We start from the raw sequence: 23,623 nt of genomic DNA, 5'->3' as shown, positions 1-23,623 counted from the left end.
TTTTTGTTGCTTATTGTTTTCATTTCTTGCCAGTTCTGGGGCTTGGACTCAGGGCCTGGGCACTGTCCCTGAGCTTCTTTTGCTCAAGGCTAGTGCTCTACCATTTGAGCCACAGTACCACTTCCGGCTTTTTCTGTTTATGTGGTACTGTGGAATTGAATCCAGGGCTTCATGCATGCTATGCAAGCTCTCTACGCTCTCTACCACTAAGCCACATTCCCAGCCCTACACATTCTTTTTTTTTTGTATATTCCCTATATGTGGTGGGTTAAAATTGTGCATGTAGAATTTGAGAATACAGATAACTGACTATATACTTTTTTTTTTTTTTTTTTGCCAGTCCTTGGTCTTGAATTCATGGCCTGGGCACTGTCCCTGAGCTTTTGCTCAAGGCTAACTAGCACTCTACCACTTGAGCCACCGTGCCACTTTCAGCTTTTTCTGTTTGTGGTACTGAGGAATTTAACCCAGGGCTTCATGCATTCTAGGCAAGCACTCTACCACTAAACCACATTCCCAGACCTATACTGTTTTTTAAAAAATACAGTCTGTTTATGGAAATATATTGTATGCATTTTGCAACATACATGCAAGTTACTATTGAATACATTGCTACTGTGAACATTTTACTATGTTTTAAATTACTATTGTGAACATTTTTTAAAGTTCATTTCCTTTTCACATATGTATGTATGTGTGTATGGATGGCAGAAGTTGGCAATGTTTCTCTGTAAAAAAAACCCAGAAAGTGGTGGAAATCTTAACTTTTCATAGTTCATAGTCTGTCACAATTATTGAACATGTGCCAGTTCATCAAGAAGACAGATACATATACAAGAGAGTAATGTGTTCCAATGAGACTACTTTTGGGCATTGACATTTTAATATATAATTTTTTTTTTTTTTTTTTGGATCCGGTCGTGGGGCCTGAACTCTGGGCCTGGGCGCTGTCCCTCAGCTCTTCAGCTCAAGGCTAGTGCTCTACCACTTGAGCCACAGCGCCACTTCCAGCTTTTTTCTTTTTGCTTATGTGGTGCTGAGGAATTGAACCCAGGGCCTCAGGCATGCAAGGCAAGCGCTCTGCCACTGAGCCACCTTCCCAGCCCCTTTCCCCTTCATTTTTGGGTCTGTCATTCTCTTAAACTAACACAGTGCAGTTATCAAAGTCAGAAAGTTAATGCTGATATTATACTGTTGTATATTATATATTATATAAATTTTCATCATTTGACTTAAAAATACTTATTAATAGCAAAAGAACAAACTTGTTCAGGATCCTATCTCTTAATCTGGCAATCACTTTTCGGTCTTTTAATTCTAGTTTGCAAAGGTTTTGTTGTGAATGGGTGTTGTCAATTAAATTTGTTGTGAATTATATGTTTTGCTGGGAATGAGTGTTATGAGTTGAATTTATGGTCTTTAAATATTAACTTTGCAGTTTGGAATAAACCCTACTTAAAAGTACCATTGTCAGATTTTGGATCAAATATTCAGACTTCATAGCTACACAATGTTCTTTCTTTCTTTCTTTCTTTCTTTCTTTCTTTCTTTCTTTCTTTCTTTCTTTCTTTCTTTCTTTCTTTCTTTCTCTCCCTTCCTTCCTTTCTTTCTTCCTTTCTTCCTTCCTTCCTTTCCTTCTTTCCTTCTTTCTTTCTTTTTTGGTGCCAGTAGTTACCAGAACTTGAAATCAGGACCTTACACTCCTGCTTGAGTTTTTCTGCTAGTAATTGGTACACTATCACTTAAGCTCTGCCTCCAATCCAATTTTACCTTGGTTAATTAGAGATAAAAGGCTTTCTGACTTTTCTGCCTAGGTAGGCTAGCTTCATATCTTAAGATCTCAGCTTTCTGGCATGGGCCACTGCTGCCTGGCTGATATTTCATTTCTTTCTTTTTTTGGGGGGGAGGAGGTGTCCGGTCGTGGGTCCTGAACTCTGGGCCTGGGCACTGTCCCTCAGCTCAAGGCTAGTGCTCTACCACTTAAGCCACAGCGCCATTTCCGGCTTTTTTTCTTTTTGCTTATGTGGTGCTGAGGAATCGAACCCAGGGCCTCAGGCATGCAAGGCAAGTGCTCTACCACTGAGCCACCTTCCCAGCCCCTGATACTTTCTTTTTAATGTTTGGAAAGGTTTAGGTGAGGTTGGTATTGTTTCATAAAGTATGGAAAAGAATAAGTAGCAAAGCTTTCTGAGTTTTTCTTTGTAGAAAAATTGTAATAATGGTTTTTGTTCTTGAGGTGGTTGTTTTTTGTTGCGGTCCTGAGGCTTGCACTCAGAGTCTGGGTGCTATTCCTGAGCTGCTTTTGCTCAAGGCTATTCTACCACTTGAGCCAGAGCTCTACTTCTGGCTTTTTGGGGGGCGGGAGAAGAGTAGTTTATTGGAGATGAGACTCTCACGGGCTTTTCCTGCTCCTTCCTGCTGGAGTCAAACTGTGATACTCAGATCTCAGCCTCCTACGTGGCTGTGATTATAGGTGCGAGCCACTTGTACCTGGCTCAGATTTTGTTTTGTTTAAATTGCTATTGTGATGTTACAAAATCTTATGTCAGAGTGTAATAGGTATCTTTACAGGCATTTAGGCTTTTTGCTTTTTTGTCTGTGTGTGGTGGTTGTGGTGGTGTTGGGGTTTGAACCCAGGGTCTTGTGCATTCTAGTCAAGTACGTGCTGTAACTATGGAAACATACTCCCTAGACCAGGTTTGTAAGTGTTGATTATACTTGAACTCAGGGCCAGGATATTCTCTGAGCTTTTTTGCTCAAGGCTAGTTACCCTACCACTTGAGCCATAGCTCCATGTCTGGCTTTTTGTGGTTAACTGGAGATGAGTCTCATTCATTTTCCTGCTTGGTCTGGCTTGGAATAGAGTCAGATCTCAGCCTCCTGAGTAGCCAGGATTACAGACCTGAGTCACAAGAGCCCGGCTACATACTTTTTTTTTTTTTTACCAGTCCTTGGGCTTGAACTCAGGACCTGGCACTGTCCCTGAGCTGCTTCTACTCAAGGCTACCACTTGAGCCACATGCCACTTCTGTCTTTTTCTGTGTATGTGGTACTGAGGAATCGAACCCAAGGCCTCATGCATGCTAGGCGAGCGCTCTACAACCAGGCACATTCCCAGCCTACATACTTTTTTTTAATGTAGTAAATACAAAGTTGGTATGGAGGCCCATCTGACCTTCAGAAGGAGTAGAAGGCTTTGAACTACCATCCTCAGTTCTCATCCTCCTGAGAGATAGGTAGTCCAGTAATTTTTAATCTGTCTGTCTCTGTCTGTCTGTCTGTCTGTCTGTCTGTCTCTCTCCCCACCTCTTCCTCCTCCTTCTTTCTCCCTCTTTCTCACTCTTTCCATGCCTCTCTGCCTCCACTCCTCTTCCCCTCCTCTTCCCCTCCTCCTTCCCTTCCTCTGCTGTACACAGAAAGAAAATTGCATAATGGTGCCAATCTTAAAAGCCTCATCTGCACATTATTTATAACTTGTAATAAGGGAGAACATTTGTTATTTTTTGAAAAAATTAATGTTTTTATTAGTGTTTTATTTATATGTTTTCAGGGAGGATTTATATTTTGTTAATCCTGTAGAGGCTCTTTCCTCCCTTAAAAAATTTTAATAAGTTTTTTTATTGTGAAAATACTGTACAGAGGGATTACAGTTACATGAACAAGGTAATGAGTACATTTCTTAGCAAGCATTGTTGCCTCCTCCTTTGTTTTTCCCGTACCATCCCTTCCCTACCACCTCTACAACTATACTCTTTCCCCCCCCCTCCCCCCCAATTTTTTTTTAAATTGTAAGCTGGGTGTTGGCTACTCAGGCCTGTAAGCCTAGATACTCAGGAGGCTGAATCTGAGGTTCAAAGTTAAAAGCCAACCCAGACAGAAAAGTTTGTGACACTGATCTCCAATTAATCAAACAAGCCAGAAGTACAGGTGTGGCTCAAGTAGTAGAGCACCCATCCTTGAGTGAGAATAATCCAAGTGAATACAAGGCCCTCAGCTCAAGCCTCTATACTAGCACACAGAGTTTTTGTTTTGTTTTGTTTTGTCAGTCATAGGGCTTGAACTCTGGGCCTGGATGCTGTCCCTCAGCTCTTCAGCTTAAGGAGAGTACTCTACCATTTGAGCCACAGCGCCATTTTGGTTTTCTGGTAGTTAATTGGAGATAAGCGACTCACGGACTTTCCAACCTGGGCTGGCTTTGAACCGTGATCTTCAGATCTCAGCTTCCTGAGTAGCTAGAATTGCAGGCGTGAGCCACCTGCACCTAGCTCAGAAAGTTTTTTTTAATATTAAATGCACAACTTGAAATTTGCCATTTTAACCATCACCAACCACTGCCATTTCTAGAATTTCTAATTTTTTTCAAATAACTCAGTGTACATTTTTAAATGAATTCTATAGGGCTTGCCTAAGTGTGCATGAAGCCTTGGGTTCAATTCCTCAATACCACATAAACAGAAAAAGAGGAAGTGGCACTGTGGCTCAAGTGGTAGAGTGCTAGCCTTGAGCAAAAAGAAGTTCAGGGACAGTACCTAGGCCCTGAGTTCGAGCCCCAGGACCCCTCCCCCCAAAAAAAATAAAAATAAAAAAACAAAAAAAGAATTCTACATTCCCCTCTAGCTCCTGGTAAGCTCTCTGCTTTTGGTCTGGGAATATACCTATTAAAGCATGTCATGTAAGTGGGATCATATACTATTTGTACTTGTCTTTTCATTGTCTATTTTGTAGTGTGTGCGTAAGTATATCATACTTTTAAAAATTCATCCAGTAACAGACGTTTGGATTGGTTCCACCTTTGGCTTTCTGTGAGTAGTGCGATGCTATGAGCGCTGGGATAGGTTCAAGTCCATGTTTTCAGTTAGTAGCAGTATGTATCTAGAAGTGCAGTTGCTGGATTGTGTATGATAATTTTTTTGGATTTTTTTTATGTTTATATGCTGGTCATGGGCCTTGAACTCAGGGCCTGGGCACTGTCCCTGTGCTTTGAGCCATTTCTAACTTTTACATTGGAGAAAAGACACTTGTGGATTTTCCTGTCCAGGCTGGCTTCAAACCATGATCCTCAGATTTTAGCCTCCTAAGTATTTTAGGATTACAGGCCTGAGCCACCAGCTATCACTTCTGTTTAACTTTTTGAGGAACTTGGAAAAAGAATTTTTAAAAGACTTTTTTTGGGGGAGTGAGGTAGCAGTGCTGGGGGTCGAAACTCATGACCTTATCAAGACAGGCAGTCTTTATTTTTTTTGGGGGGGGTCCGGTTGTGGGGCCTGAACGCCAGGCCTGGGCACTGTCCCTCAGCTCTTCAGCTCAAGGCTAGCGCTCTACCACTTGAGCCACAGCGCCACTTCCAACTTTTTTCTTTTTGCTTATGTGATGCTGAGGAATCGAACCCAGGGTCTCAGGCATGCAAGGCAAGCACTCTACCACTGAGCCACCTTCCCAGCCCAAGACAGGCAATCTTGATCTAGGCCCCAACTGGATTTTTTTTTCTTTTGTAATTCCCACCAACAGTGCACAAGTTTGATTTTTTTCTGTCTCCTATTCAATATTCAGTACTTGCCAGTTTTTTAAAATAGTTCATTGTTATTATAAAGGCAATGTACTTTATAATACAATTGTATTATAAAGGCAACTGTACAATGTACAGTTATATAAGTCAGTTAAAGAGTTTATTACTTTTTTTTTTTGGGGGGTTCGGTCGTGGGGCCTGAACTCTGGGCCTGGGCGCTGTCCCTCAGCTCTTCAGCTCAAGGCTAGCGCTCTACCACTTGAGCCACAGCACCACTTCCGGCTTTTTTGTTTTTACTTATGTGGTGCTGAGGAATCGAACCCAGGGCCTCATGCATGCAAGGCAAGCGCTCTACCACTGAGCCACCTTCCCAGCCCGAGTTCATTACTTTTTGGGCAGTTTTACCCCTTCCCCCTCACTCCCAGTTTCTCCCTCCTGTCTCCACCCACAACTTGAATAGTTCATTTTCAACATAGTGCCTAATGAGTACTACTGCTGCATTTGTTCAGCCTTTTCCCTCCATTTCTGTATCCTCTCCTAAAGACAAATAAACAAGACAGAAAACAGAAACAATAGAGAAAAAAGCCTTGTTTCATTTCCTGAAGTTCTCATTTCATTAAAAATTATTTTATATATTTTATATATTTTAAATATATTAAGATATCTATCCTGATGCTAGAGTACAGTTTACATGGTAGAATGCTTACATAGCAAGCACAAGGCCCTAGGTTCAGTATATGCAAATTTTAAAACATTCTTGCAATTTAGCAGGTAGAGATAGGAGGATCACAGTTGTAGGCCAACGTAGGCAGTTAGCATGCAGTACTAAGTACCTTTTGAACAACACATTTCTCAGAGTTCTTTTTTTTTTTTTGGGTCCGGTCGTGAGGCCTGAATTTCTGGGCCTGGGCCCTGTCCCTCAGCTCTTCAGCTCAAGGCTAGTGCTCTACCACTTGAGCCACAGCGCCACTTCCGGCTTTTTTCTTTTTGCTTATGTGGTGCTGAGGAATCGAACCCAGGGCCTCTGGCATGCAAGGCAAGCGCTCTACCACCTTCCCAGCCCCCACATTTCTCAGAGTTCTGAAGATAATGGTCAAATGAAGTTTCCAGGTTAAATATCTGCGTTCTCCTAGATAGTGCTCTCTCAGTATGTCCTACTCTGATGAAAGGACACGCTCCCTTTGGATCTTTGAGGAGGGCATTAATCCCAGTATCTCCAAAGGCCCTCTTTCTTAGCACCATCATCTTTGGGGTTTGGCTTTCACCATCTGAATTTTTTGGGGGGAGGGTCTGGTCGTGGGGCCTGAACTCTGGGCCTGGGCGCTGTTCCTCAGCTTTTCAGCTCAAGGCTAGCGCTCTACCACTTGAGCCACAGCGCCACCTCCGGCTTTTTTCTTTTTGCTTATGTGGTGCTGAGGAATCGAACCCAGGGCCTCAGGCATGCAAGGCAAGTACTCTATCACTGAGCCATCTTCCCAGCCCCATCACCATCTGAATTTTGAGGCAACATTTAAACCATAGCATTTGCCATGAGGTAGCTATTTTTTTTTAATGGTGTTTGGATTGAACCCAGGTTGTTGAGCATGAGAGAAAGCACAGTCACTGCACTATACTCCCAGTGTATAGATATACTTTTATTTGTGTCTCAGCTCAAAAGTCCAGAGCCATAAATATCTGTACTACATTTTCTTTTAGTAAAATCTCTTTCCCTCCCTCCCTACTTTCTTTTTCCATTGCCCTTTAAGGCATTCAGGTTTCTTCCTGAATTCTTCTGCTGCTGGGACCTTGAACTTTAGTTTTTTGTCAGGAGAGTTCAGGACAAATTCAGCTTTTGAACTTTATTTTTCTCACCATATTCTAATGCTTCAGAGGATATTTCTTTGGTTTTCTGATCTAGTTTTTCTTGTCATCAACCATACTATCTACAGAAAAAACTTTGTTTTTTTATTAATGTGCAGACATGATTGAATTTGAGAAAAAGGTTAGTGCTCTGGGTGAATGAATAAGAATCTGATCCAAGATTGAAAAGCCTTATTTTCTACATTTCATAATACTCAGGTTCCTCCCTCTCCTTGTTTTTATTGTATCTTACTAATTTGAGTTTCTTTCTTTAGCACACACATATATAGATGTTTGTATAGTAGAAAAGACATTTATTGTGTTGTCTCTTTAAAGAAATACGGTATTTACAAGAAATAGAAGAGCAAGTTAAAAGAAAATCTAGAATCATCAGAGAGCTTGGAAATGCTCAAACTTGTTTTACATTGACTAGTTCTATTAATGAATACTTATCTCAGTTTGTTTTTATTTCAGCTTTGGCTAGATCAGAGTCTAAGAAAGATGGAGGTTTTAAAAATAATTGGAGCTTTGATCATGAAGAAGGAAGTGAAGGAGATACAGATAAAGAGTAAGGATTTCTTTCTTGCCTTAGATATTTTATAAGAATTGAACTATTCATTAGAGAATTAATTCCATAGAAAAATTTTTTAACAGTATGGTGGCTTTTGTTTAACTCTAAAATAGTAACAGTAAGGAAAGATAAAACAATTCTTTATTGGTAGTTAATTTGGTGTACTATGTATACATAAATATGATAGCTTAAAAGTGTACCACAGGAGATTTCAAATTAAGACAATAGTTCTTTTTAAGAGAGGGAAAAAAACATTCCATTCAGGCAATAAGTTTTAAAAAGCCTTTATCATATGTAAGTGAGCTGAGATCCCTTGAATTTCATGTAAATTTAAATCTTGTTTTCTTAGGTCAGGTTTTTGCCATTTACAAAATGCTTTCATCTTAGATCAGATTTCCACCAAAGAAATGAATGTTGGTATAGATGATAAACCTAGGTGTTCACCCAGGCAGACGTTAAGAGAAGTGTTCCCTACATTCTGTTGAAATACTGGAAAGTATACGGTGTTAAAAATATATTTTATCTAAGCACCAGTGGCTCACACCTATAATCCTAGCTACTCCATAGGCTGAGCTCTGAGGATCATGGTTCAAAGCCAGCCTGGGCAGATAAATCTGTATCTCCAATTAGCCAGTAAAAAAGCTGGAAGTGGAGTCATGGCTAAAATGGTAGATTACTAGCTCTGAAAAGGGAGAGCAAGAACAGGAGACCCTGAGTTCAAACCCTAGTACCAGTATGTAAAAATATAAGATTTTTGAAACAAGGTCTTGCTATATAATGCAGAATGGCTTGGAACTTGCTATGTTCCTCAGGCTGGCTTCAAACTTGGTGATCCTAGTGCCTTGGCAATCCTTAGTGCTAGGGTTACAGGTATATGTAATTTTTTCCCCCCAGTGCTGGAGATTGAATCTTGGTCCTTGCCCTTGTTAGGCAATCAGTACAGACTACTTCCCCAACCCTAAAATAATAGTTTAGTGTATTTTCATGCTGTAAGTGCAGGAAGTGGAGCTGTGGCTCAAAGTGGTAGATCACTAGCCTTGAGCAGAAAATCTCAGGGTCAGTGCCCACACTATGGGTTTCAAGCCCTACAACTAACAAAAAAAGAAAAAAAAATTTTTATGATGCAAATTCATCTTGTTTCCAGATCCTTGTTACTGGATTAATTCTGAAAGAAACAAACTCAGAAAGAAATACATAATATACATACAAAAGTCTATCAGAACTATAAATGGTTTTTAAAGAAATCTGAACACATGAAAACACTCAGTATATCGAATCAAAATTATAAGTGCTTTATTTCTCTGAGAAATAGCTCTGTTAATGTGATCATTTTAGATTCCTTTAGGTTTTATGTAATGAGAATTTTTAAAAAATAAGTTGGCATAGTTTTTTTCAATCCAAATCAGTTCATAGGTACAGTATATCTTAGTGTCACCTGTGGAGAACTTTGAACTAGTAAATTTCTAATTTAAAGTCAATATCTTATGGTCTTATTTCTTGATTTTTAAATATTTAAAATATTTTCTCTCATAAATACTTTTTATTCATGTAGTTTTGAAAAAAATTAAATGTGTAATTAAGCTGAAAGTTTACATATTTTTCTACTCCTTGTATCATTAAATATAAGGTGGTTTCCAGCATTAAAGGTGGGATTATTAGAAAAGAAATGAAACAAAACAGTTTACATTTTTATTATAAGTAGGTTATAATAGTAGGATTTTACTATGTGTAACAGAATTGTCTTACAAAGTAGATTTTATTTCCTTTGGAAGATTCACCATGGTTAATATATATGTCCTTTGAATGTACTGCTTTGTTCATAAGGTCCTAAGGGACCTTAGTGTTTTTTATCATGTTGAGATTAACATGACCTATTAATATATTAGTCTGATCTTTTAGAATCAGGCTAATGAATCTTAGTGAAAGGTTGATAGTTCCAAGAGTGGTGAACTTATATCATGGTAATATCATTGAAATTACTTTCTTGTCATTAGCTATTTTTTTCCTTCGAAAGAGTGTTTCTTCTGTATTTTGTTTTTAAATTCTTCTCTAAATTTTAATGCAAAACAAAAAGGGAAAATGAATGAGAATATAAAATACATACTTAGCAAAACACAAAATTATGTGTTCATTTAGGGATCAGCAAACCATAGCCTATGGATCAGATCCTGGCAGCCACCTAGTTTGTTAATGTATTGTAACACAGCCATGTATATAATTTGTGCTTGTTTTTATATACTACAATGACAAGAATAAATAGTTGCTATGCAGACCATATTGCCTGCAGAGCCTGAAATACTTAATATTTGGTCCTTTTCAGAAAAAGTATGCTGATTCCTTGATTCAGTAAAAGCATAGAGGGACAGACCTACTGAATTTAATGTGGTGATTATAATTGTTACTTAAGGAATTTTTCTCCCTTATTTCCTATATAGTGGGGCACATCTACTCAGTGTAGAAGATAAGGATTCTCAAACTTCAAATGGAGAAAAGGCAAGTGTTGATTTTTAAAGTGTTTTTCTTTTGGACTACATATTTAAAAATGTTACCTTCAAAAGATCTGCATATTTTCAAATATATTTTTAAGGAGTTGTACAGAGGGATTACAATTCCATAAGTCAGGTAATAAGTACAATTCTTCCTGGGCAATGTCTCCCCTTCCTTTGCTTCCCCTTCCTGTCCCTGCCTATAGTTGTATAGTTCATTTTTTACATAGTGTGTATTGAATACCATGACTGTATTTGTTTATCCTTCCTCCATTTCTGTGACCCCTTCCTTTTGCCCCCTTTAAGAAGACAAAATCAAAACAACTAAAAAATAATAGCAAAAATAAATAAATAAAACATGTTTGAAATTTTGGGGGGGGGGGGTCGGTCGCGGGGCTTGAACTCTGGGCCTGGGCGCTGCCCCTCAGCTCTTCAGCTCAAGGCTAGCACTCTCCCACTTGAGCTGCAGCGCCACTTCTGGTTTTCTGGTAGTTTATTGAAAATAGAGTTCACGCACTTTCTTGCCCAGGCTGGTTTTGAACCGTGATCTTCAGATCTCAGCCTCCTGAGTAGCTAGGATTATAGCCGTGAGCCATCAGCACCCGGTACATGTTTGAAATTTTAAGTCCCAACCTTCCTCTTTCCCACCTGAAACAAATATTCCCAGTTTCATGATTTTAAGTTTAATTGGCAGGTAGCTTTGTATTACTGTAACAAAATACTTACCAAAATATCTATATGAACTAAATAAGGGAAGAACTTTGTTTTGGCTCTCAAAGTTTTGGAGCTTTTACTCTATGGCGCTTGGGCCTATGTAGCAGGGTAGCATCATGGAGTGAGCCAGGTAGTATAGGCAGCTTGTTGCTTCTTGACAGCTGAAGCAAAGAGAGAAAAGGAAGGAGCCAAAGTCTCCACATCTCTTTCAAGGACATTCCCCTAGCCACCTAATTGCCTCCCATTTCCAAAAGGTTCAGTCCAGAGCCTTGCACATGCTAAGGAGGTTCTCTACCTTTGAGCTATATCTCTTGGCCTAAGACAGGTACATTTCTACATTTTTGGTATATACTTAACTTATATACTTTATTGCAGTGTGTCATTTCCCCACATTTTTACCAAAATGTAATATTACATAACTTTTATTTTTTTGTTGATTGTGGGGGCTGAACTTGGCCTGGGTATTGTCCCTCAGCTCTTTAGCTCAAGGCTAGTACCCTACCACTTGAGCCACAGTGCTTATGTGGTGCTGAGGAATTGAACCCAGGGCTTCATGCATGTGAGGCAAGCACTCTACCACTGAGCCAACTTCCCAGCCCCTAGATAATGTTCTTGTAACTGAAAGGTTCTAAGTTTTTAGAAAACCAAATTTCTATAGTTATGAATACTTGAACCAATATATTTATGATTATTAAACCTATGCTGTAAAATAAATATTGCAAGGATCACAGCTCTGGAACAATGAAAACCTTAAATAAAAGTGCTGAGAAATTCCAGTTTCGTTATAGTGTCAGTGTTTTATGCCAAAAATGATGTAAATATTGAGCATTTAAAAATTAATAAGGGGGCTGGGAAGGTAGCTCAGTGGTAGAGCGCTTGCCTTGCATGCATGAGGCCCTAGGTTCAATTCCTCAGCTCCATATAAGCAGAAAGAAAAAAGCTGGAAGTGGCGCTGTGGCTCAAGTGGTAGAGCACTAACCTTGAGCTGAGGAGCTGAGGGACAGCGCCCAGGCCCAGAGTTCAGGCCCCACGACCGGACCCCCAAAAAACAAAAATTTCTATCACTTTTGCTTTTCCATTTTACGATGTAACTCACTGAAGAAGATATTATCTTGGCTCAAAACTTCCAATTCCAAGCCTTGCTTCACCTTTGAAGGGAATAGACATGAAGCAAGGGAAGGCAAGAAGCCCTACAATTGTTTTGTAGCCAGAAGAGATTTCAGATACCAATATTATAAATTGTTTCTTTTTTTTTTTTTATTTTAAACTTTTTATTTGGAAATAATTTCAAATGTTACAAAATAAAAATAGTACGGTGTTAAAAGAGTACAAAAATACACGTTCTATATCTAGATCAACCTTTGTTGATATGCCACACTTTTTGTCCTTGTTTCTTAAACTTTTTTCTTCCAATAGGGTAATCTGCATATCTATCACCATCCTTCAGTGTGTATTTCCTAGTGGTAGGAAGATGATGTTACCTAATGTACATGTGAAACAATGAAATAAGCAAATCTGTCATTCTGAATTCCTGTTTAGTCAGTTTGCCCAATAATACCCTGTCGTTTCCTTCTGAAGAATAGGACTCAGGAGAGGCCAAACAATGCATCTTGTTGGCATATCTCTAACCTGTTTTAAACTACAACAAGAAGTAGCCGTTGTAAACAATGCACCTGATGTATTGAAGAACCTGAACTTCGAGGGCAAGGGCTTGGCTGGTCCTGAGTGCTGCCCAGAGCACTACCTCTTTCACTGCCACCCCCCCCCATCCCCAAGTGGTGAGAGAGTGACTGAGGGTGGGTGTTCACACTAGGCGTGAGTGACGTTGGTCTTGGGCAATAAATTGTTTCTTACAGAAGCTTTTTTAGACCCTAATACCATAGACAGTTAATACTTTTATAAAACGAAAAGTATTCTATCAGGAAGGGAGAAATCAATCAGTATATGAAAAATGGAGACTGGGGATTGAGAAGTTGATTCTTTTAAAAAGATTAGTACTTTTTTATTCTTTACAAATGCTTAGTGGATTCTTCAGCTCATATACTTGAATTTTGAGTGACTTAATAACAAGTAGGTACATACAGATCAGGAGTGGATAACCTGTTTATCTGTTGCTGCTAATTGTGATATTTCTAACATTCTTAGGCTATATAAAAATTACCAATACTGGTAGATGCTTCTGTTTGTCTCATAGTATACTAAATAATTTCAAAGGCCTATAACAACCAGGCTGTGTGATTTCCCCCTACCCCACCCTGGTTTAAATCAATATTGTTTCTTTTCTCTATTTGAAAGTGTACATGGAATTAGAATTTACTTTCCTGTTTTGTTTCACAGAATAATCCTTTTGCCTTTGGGCTTCTACAGTTACAATGACATTTATATAAAGATTCTTTGGTTGTGAAAGCATTAGTGATTATCTCTGTATATTGCCTTTTTACATTTTGGGGAGATTCATTATAGATAGAGTAGGACCATCATTTTTCATGTTCTTTTAGAGCCTGTGTTTTATTTTTAAAAGGAAAAAGAAAAGAATAAAGGAACAAGAAAAATCTTTTTCTTTTTTTTTGGTCGGTAGTGGGGCTTGAACTCTGGGCTTGGGCGCTGTCCCTACGCTCTTCAGCTCAAGGTGAGCGTTCTACCGCTTGAGCCACAGCACCTCTTCCAGTTTTTTAGTTGTTAATTGGAGATAAGAGTCTCACTGATTTTTTTTTTTTTTTTTTTTTTTGGCCTGGACTGGCTTTGAACCGTGATCCTCAGATCTCAGTCTCCTCAGTAGCTAGGATTACAAGTGTGAGCCACTGGCGCCGGGCAAGAAAAATCTAGTAATTTCCTCATCTCTACCTCCGTTTATTTTCAGCTATATCTGATCTGCTGAGTAATTGATTTATTCTTCCTCCCTCTTTCCTCTCCTTCCTCCTCCCTCCCCTCTCCCATCTCTTCCCCTTCCTTCCTCCCCCTCCTTCCCTTCTTTCTCTTCCTCCTCTTCCTCCTCCTCTTCCTCCCTCCTTCATCATTGCTTGTCTTGGGGCTTCAACTCATGGTGCTATCCCTGAGCTTTTGTGGTCAAGGCTAGCACTCTACCACTTGTGCCACAGCTCCACTTAATTGGAGATAAGTCTCATGAACTTTCCTGCCTAGGCTGGCTTTGAACCACGGTCCTCAGAGCTCAACCTTCTAAATAGCTAAGACTACAGACTTTCATTGCTTACTATTTATTTAGTAGTCAGTTGTGGGGCTTGAACTCAGGGCCTAGGCTGAATACTTTTTAAAAATTGGTTTGTGATCATTTTTGGTGAAATACACCACATATTGGTAATTTTATCAACATTTCTCATTTCCAGGGAAATTGTAATTCATGCAGGAAAACATCTTGAACAGTGCTAAAAATGTTAGTCAATTTATGGTTCATTGCTAGAATGATTTTTACATCTTTCAGTGCTTGAAAAGGATCAGAATACTACTATTCATGTCAAATGAAAATGATATAAAATTCAAATTGATGGGCATAAGTAAAATTGCACTGGGCCATATTCATTTATTCATTGTATTTGGCTGGTTTTATGCTACCATAAAAGGTTTTGGACAGTTAAGTTAAATGTAGAAAGACTTGTCTGAAAGACTTGTCTGACCAACAAAACCTAAAATATTTATTATCTGGCCATTTACAGAAAAAAGCTGTTCTCTGTATATTCTTTGTAGTGATGTCCAGTGTTTTGGAGCGGATGGGGGACCGCTGACATAATATGAATCAGAATATCAATTCCAAACTTGCTAAGAACTATTCACTTCATAAGATGGTTGTGAGGTTTATGTCAGACTGTAGTTTATATAATGCATAACACTAGCAGTTTTCCACAGAAGCTACATTAGCAGCATTATATGCAATTATTGCATATAATATTGTAAGTTTATAGTATATAATTGACTTCTGTTATGCCCATGTTTATAGTGAGTTTTCTAATGTGATTGGTTTGTGCTAATCCATCTGTTCACAATAGTTCTGTTTTTTCAGGGAGAGGATTTTTGTTTTTGTTTTTTTCCCCTGGGCCTAGGGCTTAAACTCAAGGCCTAGACTCTGTCCCTGACCCTCTCTTTGCTCAGGGCTAGTGCTCTACCACTTAGGCCACAGTGCCACTTCTGCTCACGGACTTTCCTGCCTAGGCTTGCTTTGAATCACAATCCTCAGATTTCAGCTTCCTGAGTAGCTAGGATTACAGGCGTTTGCCACTGCTGCCTGGTGAGAGTATATCTTTTTTCTTTTTTTAAATTTCTTTATTGAGCTTAAGTGATTACATAAATTTCACAGTATTGTGGGATAGTGATGCTTAACTAAAGTCACAAGCACATTTTAACCTTCACAAGGCGAATTGTCATTGTCATGATCTATAAAGCTTATGAACTCTACAAACTTTGACAATACAACTATTTCTTTCAGATCAGGTGGTAAGTACATTTCTTAGCTTTGCTTAGTGTCAGCTGTTTCCTCTTTCCCTCATCCCTCCCTCCCATCACTGCCCTTGAGTTGCTTAGGTCACTGTCATCAATGTCCAGTGCAGCTGATGGGCCCTTCCGATTCTGTCTAGCTTTCCTCATATGTGCACATGTATCTACCATGTAGGGTCAAGAATATAAAGTCATCTAAAAACCATGTGACAAATTAAGAAGAGGCGCTTCGTTTCTTGAGTCCTGTTTACTTTGTCACATGCAAGAGAACATTTTTTAATTATCTTTTCGTGATACTGCAGTTCAAACTCTGCCTTGTACTTACTAAGCAGTCTACCATTTGAGTCTCATCTTTTTGCTTTTTTTTTGTTTTCTTCAGATAGGGCCTTGGGCCTTGGACCTTTCCTCCTACTCTTGGCCTTTCAAGTTGGTGGGATTATAGGCATGTACCACCTTGCTTGGCTCAAATTTAGATCTTTTTTTTTTTTTTGCCAGTCTTGAACTCAGGCCTGGCCACTGTCCCTGAGCTTCTTTTGCTCAAGGCTACCACTCTACCACTTGAGCCACAGTACCACTTCCAGCCTCTTCTGTTTATGTGGTACTGAAGAATCAAACCCAGGGCTTTATGCATGCTAGGCAAGCACTCTACCACTGAGCCACATTCCCAGTCCCTCAAATTGAAATCTTAATACCACGGCCTCCTGCATCGCTGTATTGCAGGCAAGCACCACCCCACTTTGTTTGGCATTTGAGACAAGGTTTCAATCAATATGTAGCCCAGGTTTACTACCTTGAACTTGCATTCCTTCTAGTATAGCCTCCTGAGTGCTAAAGTTCATGCATTACTTGGAAAATTGTTTTATGCTGAGGAAGAAGGGCAGATTAACTGTGCTTTTTCAAGGATTTTTATACATCATCTGAGTTTTATGAATATAGGAGTACTCTAAATCTTGACTTACTTGTACTTTTTTTTTTTTTTTTTTTGTGCCAGTTATGGGGCTTGATCTCTGGGTCTGGGCATTGTCCCTCAGTTCTTCAGTTCAAGGTTAGCACTCTACCACTTGAGCCACAGTGCCACTTTTGGCTTTTTCTGCTTATGTAGTGCTGAGGAATCAAACCCAGGGCCTCATGCATGCAAAGCAAGTACTCTACCACTGATCCACCTTCCCAGCCCTTACTTGTACTTTTTTCCTTCCCAAAGCAGTAATTTGGTGTAGATGATCAATTTAGGACAAAAATAAAGTCATGAAAAGGAAAAACTATTTGGAGAGTTTGCCAACTGTCTAAAATAGTTTGTGTTGTATTTTAATTTTGCCTTTGCCTATGAATTTTCTGGCAGCTGGAATTGTGTTTTACAATTTTGTACTTGGAAATCTGTACAAATTTACATTGAATGATTCTTTTATAGAGTGACATTTTCCTGTAGCTATGTGTCAAGTGTAACATATAGAAACCTTTTCTAAAGGAACTTGACAAAATAATAAATGCTATCTTTGATGACATACATAGTTACCTGAAGAAGCTGGAACAACTGGTTGTTTATTGCTGACTAAAGTTATCTAGCCTATAGACAACCTATAGGCAACAGAAGTAATTAAATTTTTTTTTCATGTATCCTCCTTTTTTTGGCCAGTCCTGGGGCTTGAACTCAGGGTCTGGGCACTGTCCCTGAGCTGCATTTGTTCAATGATAGCACTCTACCACTTGAACTATAGTGCCCCTTCCAGGTTTTTCTGTTTATGTGGTACTGAGGAATTGAATCCATGCATGCTAGGCAAGCCTTCTACCACTGAGCCACATTCCCAGCTCCTCATGTATTCTCTTGTTCTGTTAATAGGTTGAGGTTTGTCTATGGCTATGCTGTCTTTTTTCTTTTTTGGTCGGTCATGGGGCTTGAACTCTGGGCCTAGGCATTGTCCCTCAGCTCTTCAGCTCAAGGCAAGCACTCTACCACTTGAGCCACAGCACCACTTCCGGTTTTCTGGTGGTTAATTGGAGATGAGTCTCTTGGACTTTGCGGCCTGGGTTGGTTTTAAACCACTATCCTCAGATCTCAGGCTCCTGAGTAGCTAGGATACAGGTCTGAGCCACCGGTGCCTGGCTCCAAATGCTTTCTTAAAAAGAAATTTTGAAAGCCCAGTTCTTTAATTAGAAGCACTTGAGTTAACTATATTGGGATAAGTAAATATGGCTTAAACAATTTTAAGATAAAAAATTAGCACAAAGGACTTTTTAGTGTAAGTACATTGATTTTTGAGATGTTCTGTATCCTATTGTTTTTGAGTTTTTATTGGAATAACATTTTTTTTTCCTCATTTTGCTGCCAATCGGCAATATTTATACAAGCAATACTAAAAAATTCCTCATATTGAAAGGGAAGCATAGGCTTGGGAGCCAGACCAGTCTTTGGCCTAATCCAGTTACTAGTTTGCACATATTTTTGGTTTTTCAGTTCAATTTGCACACAATACTTTCCCTTTTCCAGTTTATCAACAAAGGGGGTAAAGATTTTTGAAAAGAACTGAATTGGGAAATTTGAGGGTTTTCTTTTCTTCTTTTTTTGGGGGGTCTGGTAGTGGGGCCTGAACTGTGGGCTTGGGCGCTGTCCCTTAGCTCTTCAGCTGAAGGCTAGTGCTCTACCACTTGAGCCATAGCACCACTTCCGGCTTTTTTCTTTTTGCTTATGTGGTGCTGAGGCATCGAATCCAGGGTCTCAGGCATGCAAGGCAAGCGCTCTACCACTGAGCCACCTTCCCAGCCCAAATTTGAGGGTTTTCTATCTGTTATTCAACAAGGTCAAGTAATCTGCTCTCTGAGGCACAATAACTGGATCTCAATCTGAACAATGAATGAAATGTATAAAGAAAGAGGTAAAATCAGATATGACATAATTAGCATAATGAATTCTCATAGTAAGTAGCCAGTAAATACTAGTTTCAATAATCTATATGTAGATAAAATAATATGGTTAGTGGGTATTTTGTTTAGTTTTTTGTTTATACAGTAATATTACTTCTATATAAAAAGATAACTAAATGCGAAAGTGATTGTATTCTCTTATTTAGGAAAAGAAAATGAAAGTGATAATCGCATTGTCTATATTCCCTATAGTTCCTGTTTTCCACTGTTTCTCTTGACCTATTTTGCTATGAGTCTGGTTGAAGAATGTGTATTGCATATAAAAATTAGGACTTAATTCATCACATCAGATGAGTTTTAGAGTAGCTACACATTTGCTTTTGCTAGTGCAGATTCTCGGGTCCTTCTCAAGAGTATTGAATCAGAAGAAAATGGAAGATAACACTTGGCTTAGTATATCATCCAGGTAATTGTGGTATGTGCTAAAATTTGAGAACTACTACCATAATCCACCTAGAAATTGAAATGGTTAGCAAAACATTACATTTCCGTCTAATTCAGATTTATTTGCAGGCTGTAATCCTAATCCATACTTCAAGTTGTTTATATAGCCCTTTGTGCTTGTTTCATGTATCCAGAACTCCCATTTTTGCCTCTATAACTTTGGAAGTCCATTGGAAATGTAGCTTCTCAGCATAGGAAAACAGCGCAGAATTTCAATTTGACTCTCTGGATTTCCTGTCCCAATAGTCTCACAAATCAGAAGAGATGAAGAAGAGAAAATGATAAGCAGGGTGTCAAAATAGATATTTTTGGATGAACGAAGACAAGAACTATATTGGGTAATGAACTCTCAGGAGACTTGTTTAGTAGAAGGTACATTTTGAGGTATTGTGAGGGTTCTGTGGGAAGACAGAGGGTCTTATTTGTGAAGAACTAGGGGTCCTGTTATACTGTGAGATCCCCAAGATGATTGTAATAGGTTTATACCTATTGTAATAGGTTTATACCTATACGTGTATACCTATGAAGCATTACCTCACTTTCTGTGTTTATACAGAAACTTTCACACAGGAGACACATATAGAGGCTGGGTGAGATGGTTCATGTTTGTAATGCTAGTTACTTGGGAGTTAGTTAGGGTAGGGTCTTGGCTTGAGGATAGCCTGGCAGAGGAAAGGTAGTAAGACCTCAGCAAATGAACTGGGTGTGGTGGTATACATCTGTACTCCCAGGTTTGTGGTGGGCTATTGGTAGAAACCACTGGCTTGAAAGCTGGCCCTGGACAAAGTATGGAGATCCTACCAAGAAAACAGCTGAAACAAAAATGGCTGAAGGCGAGACTGAGTCTAGCAAGCTCAAGGCCCTGAGTTCAAACCCTGGTACTGCCAAAAAAGAAAAGACATAAGTTAAGATGAGAACTTATTGCTACATTTGGCAATACTACCCTGCATAGTAGTAAGGCCTATCAAGCTGTGTAAATGCTTATATTTTTAACTGTCTAGAGAAAGCTAGCCTAAAATCCACTATCCTTATCTTTTCAAATCTTTGAAAACATTGACATTAAAAGAAAAATCCCATATTCCTTCAAATTTGCATTATCAGATAGTACAATTGAATTACTCTCAGATGGGCACCACTGCTGTCTCCATACATTCTTACTTGGTTTTTAAATAAATGAATTTTCAAGTCATTGTTAATAAATATCATATTATGGTGTTTATTTACTCTAACATTTATGGATCTTTTTACAGTTAAATCGTCCGTCTGAATTTGTTGATAATTCTGGTGATTACATCTTGAAGACATATGTAAAACGAAACAAGGCTGAAAGTTTTAAAACTTTGAAAGGCAACCCAATTGGACTTAACATGTTGAGCAGCAATAAGAAATTGAGGTATAGGCACTTACCACACTTCCTACAGAAAATATAAAGCTAATAGGCCCACTCTGTAGCCTTTGTTTTGAATTTTCCACTTATAACGAGGTAGAGTAGTTCCAATAAGTGGATTTTGCAGTGATTTTTGAGTTCCAAATAAAACATACTGCAAAAAAAATAAAATGTTGGTAGGCTGACATCTTGTGTAGTTGCTTTCAAAAAAAAGAGGAAAGTCTCAGTCCCTAGTTTTAATAATGGAAGTAGAAAGCATAGGGTAGGGTGATCTTGACTCAGAAAATGCTAATTCAGATTATCTCAACAAGAGACTTGTGTTTTTCTTTATATCATCTAGATATAGCCCACGATTCCTATTGGCTATCATCCTAAATTACTGATGCTGTGGGATTGGGCTATCAGTAACAACACAAATAGGGCTGAGACATCAATATTTGATTGCTGCTCTATTTGTAAATCCACTGGTATGATCTATAAATGTTAAATAACTTGAATTAGTGGCATTATCATAAGTAGGATTTAGAACTCCTAGTTTCTACTTGGATTAGAAACATTTGAAAGATGAATTCAGGAAGTAGATAATTAGTGAACAGTTTTACAGTGTAAATTGAATTTATGTTTTGTTTTTTAAGTGATAAAGGTTATTTCTGTATGTGTTCAGATGTTAAAGGATTTAATTTCAGTGTGTATGTAATTTTTTCCCTATTCAAGTTATTCTTTGTTTATTGGCTCTGCAGTGAAAATACACAAACTGCATCATTATGTTCTGGAACAGTAGTTCATGGTAGACGTTTTCATCATGCTCATGTACAGATACCAGTAGTAAAAACCGCAGCCCAAAGGTAAGGATTCTATGTCTCCTTGTAGAGTATATTCAGACACTCTTTAATAGGGATTTCTACTTCAAAAATAACTTTTCTCCTTTGTGTTACTTTACTGTTGTCACTTTATATAAGGAGCTATATCTCTGAAATCACTCATGCTCTGATGATTTTATCATTTTCTGTTTGCATTTTTCACATTCTGTAAGTAAGAATAAAACTTTTATTGGCTTTATAAGGTTTATTAAATTTCATGGTACCAAATGACATGGTTAAATATTTGAGAAATTGTTGATTTTAGCAGTTTCATACAAATTTAGAGATTCTTATTGATCTTGAAAGCACTGTAATAGGAAATGTTTTTGAGGAATTCAGAATTACTTGGGAAGTTGATTTTCCTTCTTAGTTTAAAATTTTTAAGCTTCAGCAGTTAGTCTGTTGATTATAAATACTTTTTTATAACTGGTAAGATTTAATTTTTGATATCCTTTTATGTGCTATATTCTTCACTTTTAAGAATGTCGATCTAGGTCAGTATTCATTAAGACAGTATCATTTGAACCTTTGGAGCCCACACGTTTACGTAGATTTTCAACAACATAAGATACTTGAAATTTAAATTTCCTTCATACTTTTAAGATTTTTTTTTTTATAAAGAAACCTTTCTCTTGTTTACATGTTACTTTATCAGTTTCCATGTGATATTTTAAAAGAAATTTAGTTTAAAATAGAGGAAGGCATTACTGCACATAACACGAATGTGCTAACCATAATGCACAGTACAAACAAATCAAGCTCTTGGACCTACCTGTGGCACAAGCTACAGTGTAGATTGAAAGTAATTTGAGGAAGGTAGGGAAGGAAAGAAGGAAGGGAGGGAGGGAGGGAGGGGAAAGAAAGAAGACACTGTTCATACACAAGTCAACTGAAAGTATAATCAAGTTAACTGATGTATTTTATAGCCAGGTACTAGCTTAATACTGCTTTTGAAGTTTCTGTAGTTTGAATTATTTACAGTGACTTACTCATTTTTATTTTCCTGTTAGAACATTTGAAAAATGATTACAATCTGAAAATTAGGTTGTGTTTTGTTTCATTTCCAAGTCTCACCACCTATTATAGCTTCTAATGCGTATCATTGTTCATCTACATTAAGGTTTAGATTTATTCTATAAGAGCTAATGTTTATTGGTAAAATAGTGAATAGTGTTCCTTAAGAAATAACAATAAGATGTGTGTGTAATCCTTACATTTAGAAAGTTATGCTAAGAACATCATGTCTTTGAGACCAGTCTGGGACTATATTGTAATACCTTGTCTCTGAAAAGAAAAAAAATGAGGAAATGAAATAATAAAAACTTTTATATTCAAAGATAATTTCAGGTGAAAATACTTGGCAAGGATTACTGGGAGCAGTAAAGGAAACTGGAATCAAATAAGCAGGGCAGATTTGTCTGTCTTTTATTCTGGGTATAAATGAACATTTCTTATTCCAGCTGTGGTTTAATTGTCATTAAAAAGATTTTGAAGTTCAAAGATATGTTTTTTTCAGTTTTCTTCAAAAATACGTGGTTTTTAAGCTGTGAAACAGGCATAGATGAGAAGTAGGATATTTGGAGATGAACATATATGATGCAGTCCCTGCTCTTGGAGCTCAGGTTTAATTAGGGTAGAGATAGGTAAGCAGTGATTACATGGTAAGTTCAATAGTAGAGATGTATGTAAGAATATCACAGAGCAGTGAAGAAGTCACAGGACAGGATGTTTTAAAGGGCTTTTGAACCAGGTGCTGGTGGCTTATGCCTGTAATTGTAGCTACACCAGAGGCTGAGATCTGAGGATCATGGTTTGAAGTTAACTGGGGCAACAAAGTCTATGAGAGTCTTATTGAACTACCAGAAAACTGGAAGTGGAGCTGTGGCTAGCCTTGAGCGAAAAAGCTCAGGGACAGCACTCCGGCCCTTAGTTCAATTCCCCCATGACCAACCAAAATAAAAGAGAGCTTTTGAGTGTCCTAGTTAAAAGAGGACATTCTGTGTCTTTAAAAGCACATCGTGTTCAAAGCCACTCGAGAAAAACTTAAGATAGTTGCCTCCAAACAGTTGGCACTACTATGAACCTCAAAGGGAAACACAATAGCTTCCCTACATTTTCTTTTTTTCTGACTTTAAAATTTAAAGTGATGCTTCCAGTTTGGTAACTCACAGAACATTCTTCTTGGGGTGAGTAGTATAGCCTTGTTTTAAAGTGAGTCATAATTGCATGCTGAGTGATTTAAGTTAAGAAAACAAATACTACATACCTTTTTAATCAGAAAGAGGCATGTGAAAATTGTTAAAATATCCCATTTATTTAGTCATGAGAGAGAAATAAGATTTCAGTTTGTTTTCTTAGGCTCTCTTCTTAAATATTTGACCATGCCTTTTCAAGAATTTTTCAGAATTCTACATATCCTTTTTCTGTTGAACAATACATATGAGATTGCTT

The 23,623-nt window shown here is 38.1% G+C and overlaps 1 protein-coding gene across 3 annotated transcripts in view; it reads left to right on the top strand.

Annotated features, from left to right (window-relative positions):
* The window catches only part of Senp6 (SUMO specific peptidase 6), a 99,286-nt gene that overhangs the window by 9,844 nt on the left and 65,819 nt on the right, over positions 1-23,623 (top strand). For all 3 annotated transcript variants that reach the window (XM_042687073.1, XM_042687072.1, XM_042687075.1), the window contains exons 2-5: positions 7,820-7,913; positions 10,352-10,409; positions 20,176-20,318; positions 21,053-21,157. In XM_042687073.1, the coding sequence (XP_042543007.1) occupies positions 7,820-7,913; positions 10,352-10,409; positions 20,176-20,318; positions 21,053-21,157 (400 nt within the window). The remainder of the gene's footprint in view (positions 1-7,819; positions 7,914-10,351; positions 10,410-20,175; positions 20,319-21,052; positions 21,158-23,623) is intronic.

The sequence above is a fragment of the Dipodomys spectabilis genome, unplaced genomic scaffold, assembly GCF_019054845.1.
Source record: "Dipodomys spectabilis isolate Male_0828 unplaced genomic scaffold, ASM1905484v1 ptg000102l, whole genome shotgun sequence".
NCBI lineage: Eukaryota > Metazoa > Chordata > Mammalia > Rodentia > Heteromyidae > Dipodomys > Dipodomys spectabilis.
This window is presented reverse-complemented; position numbering and strand designations above follow the sequence as displayed.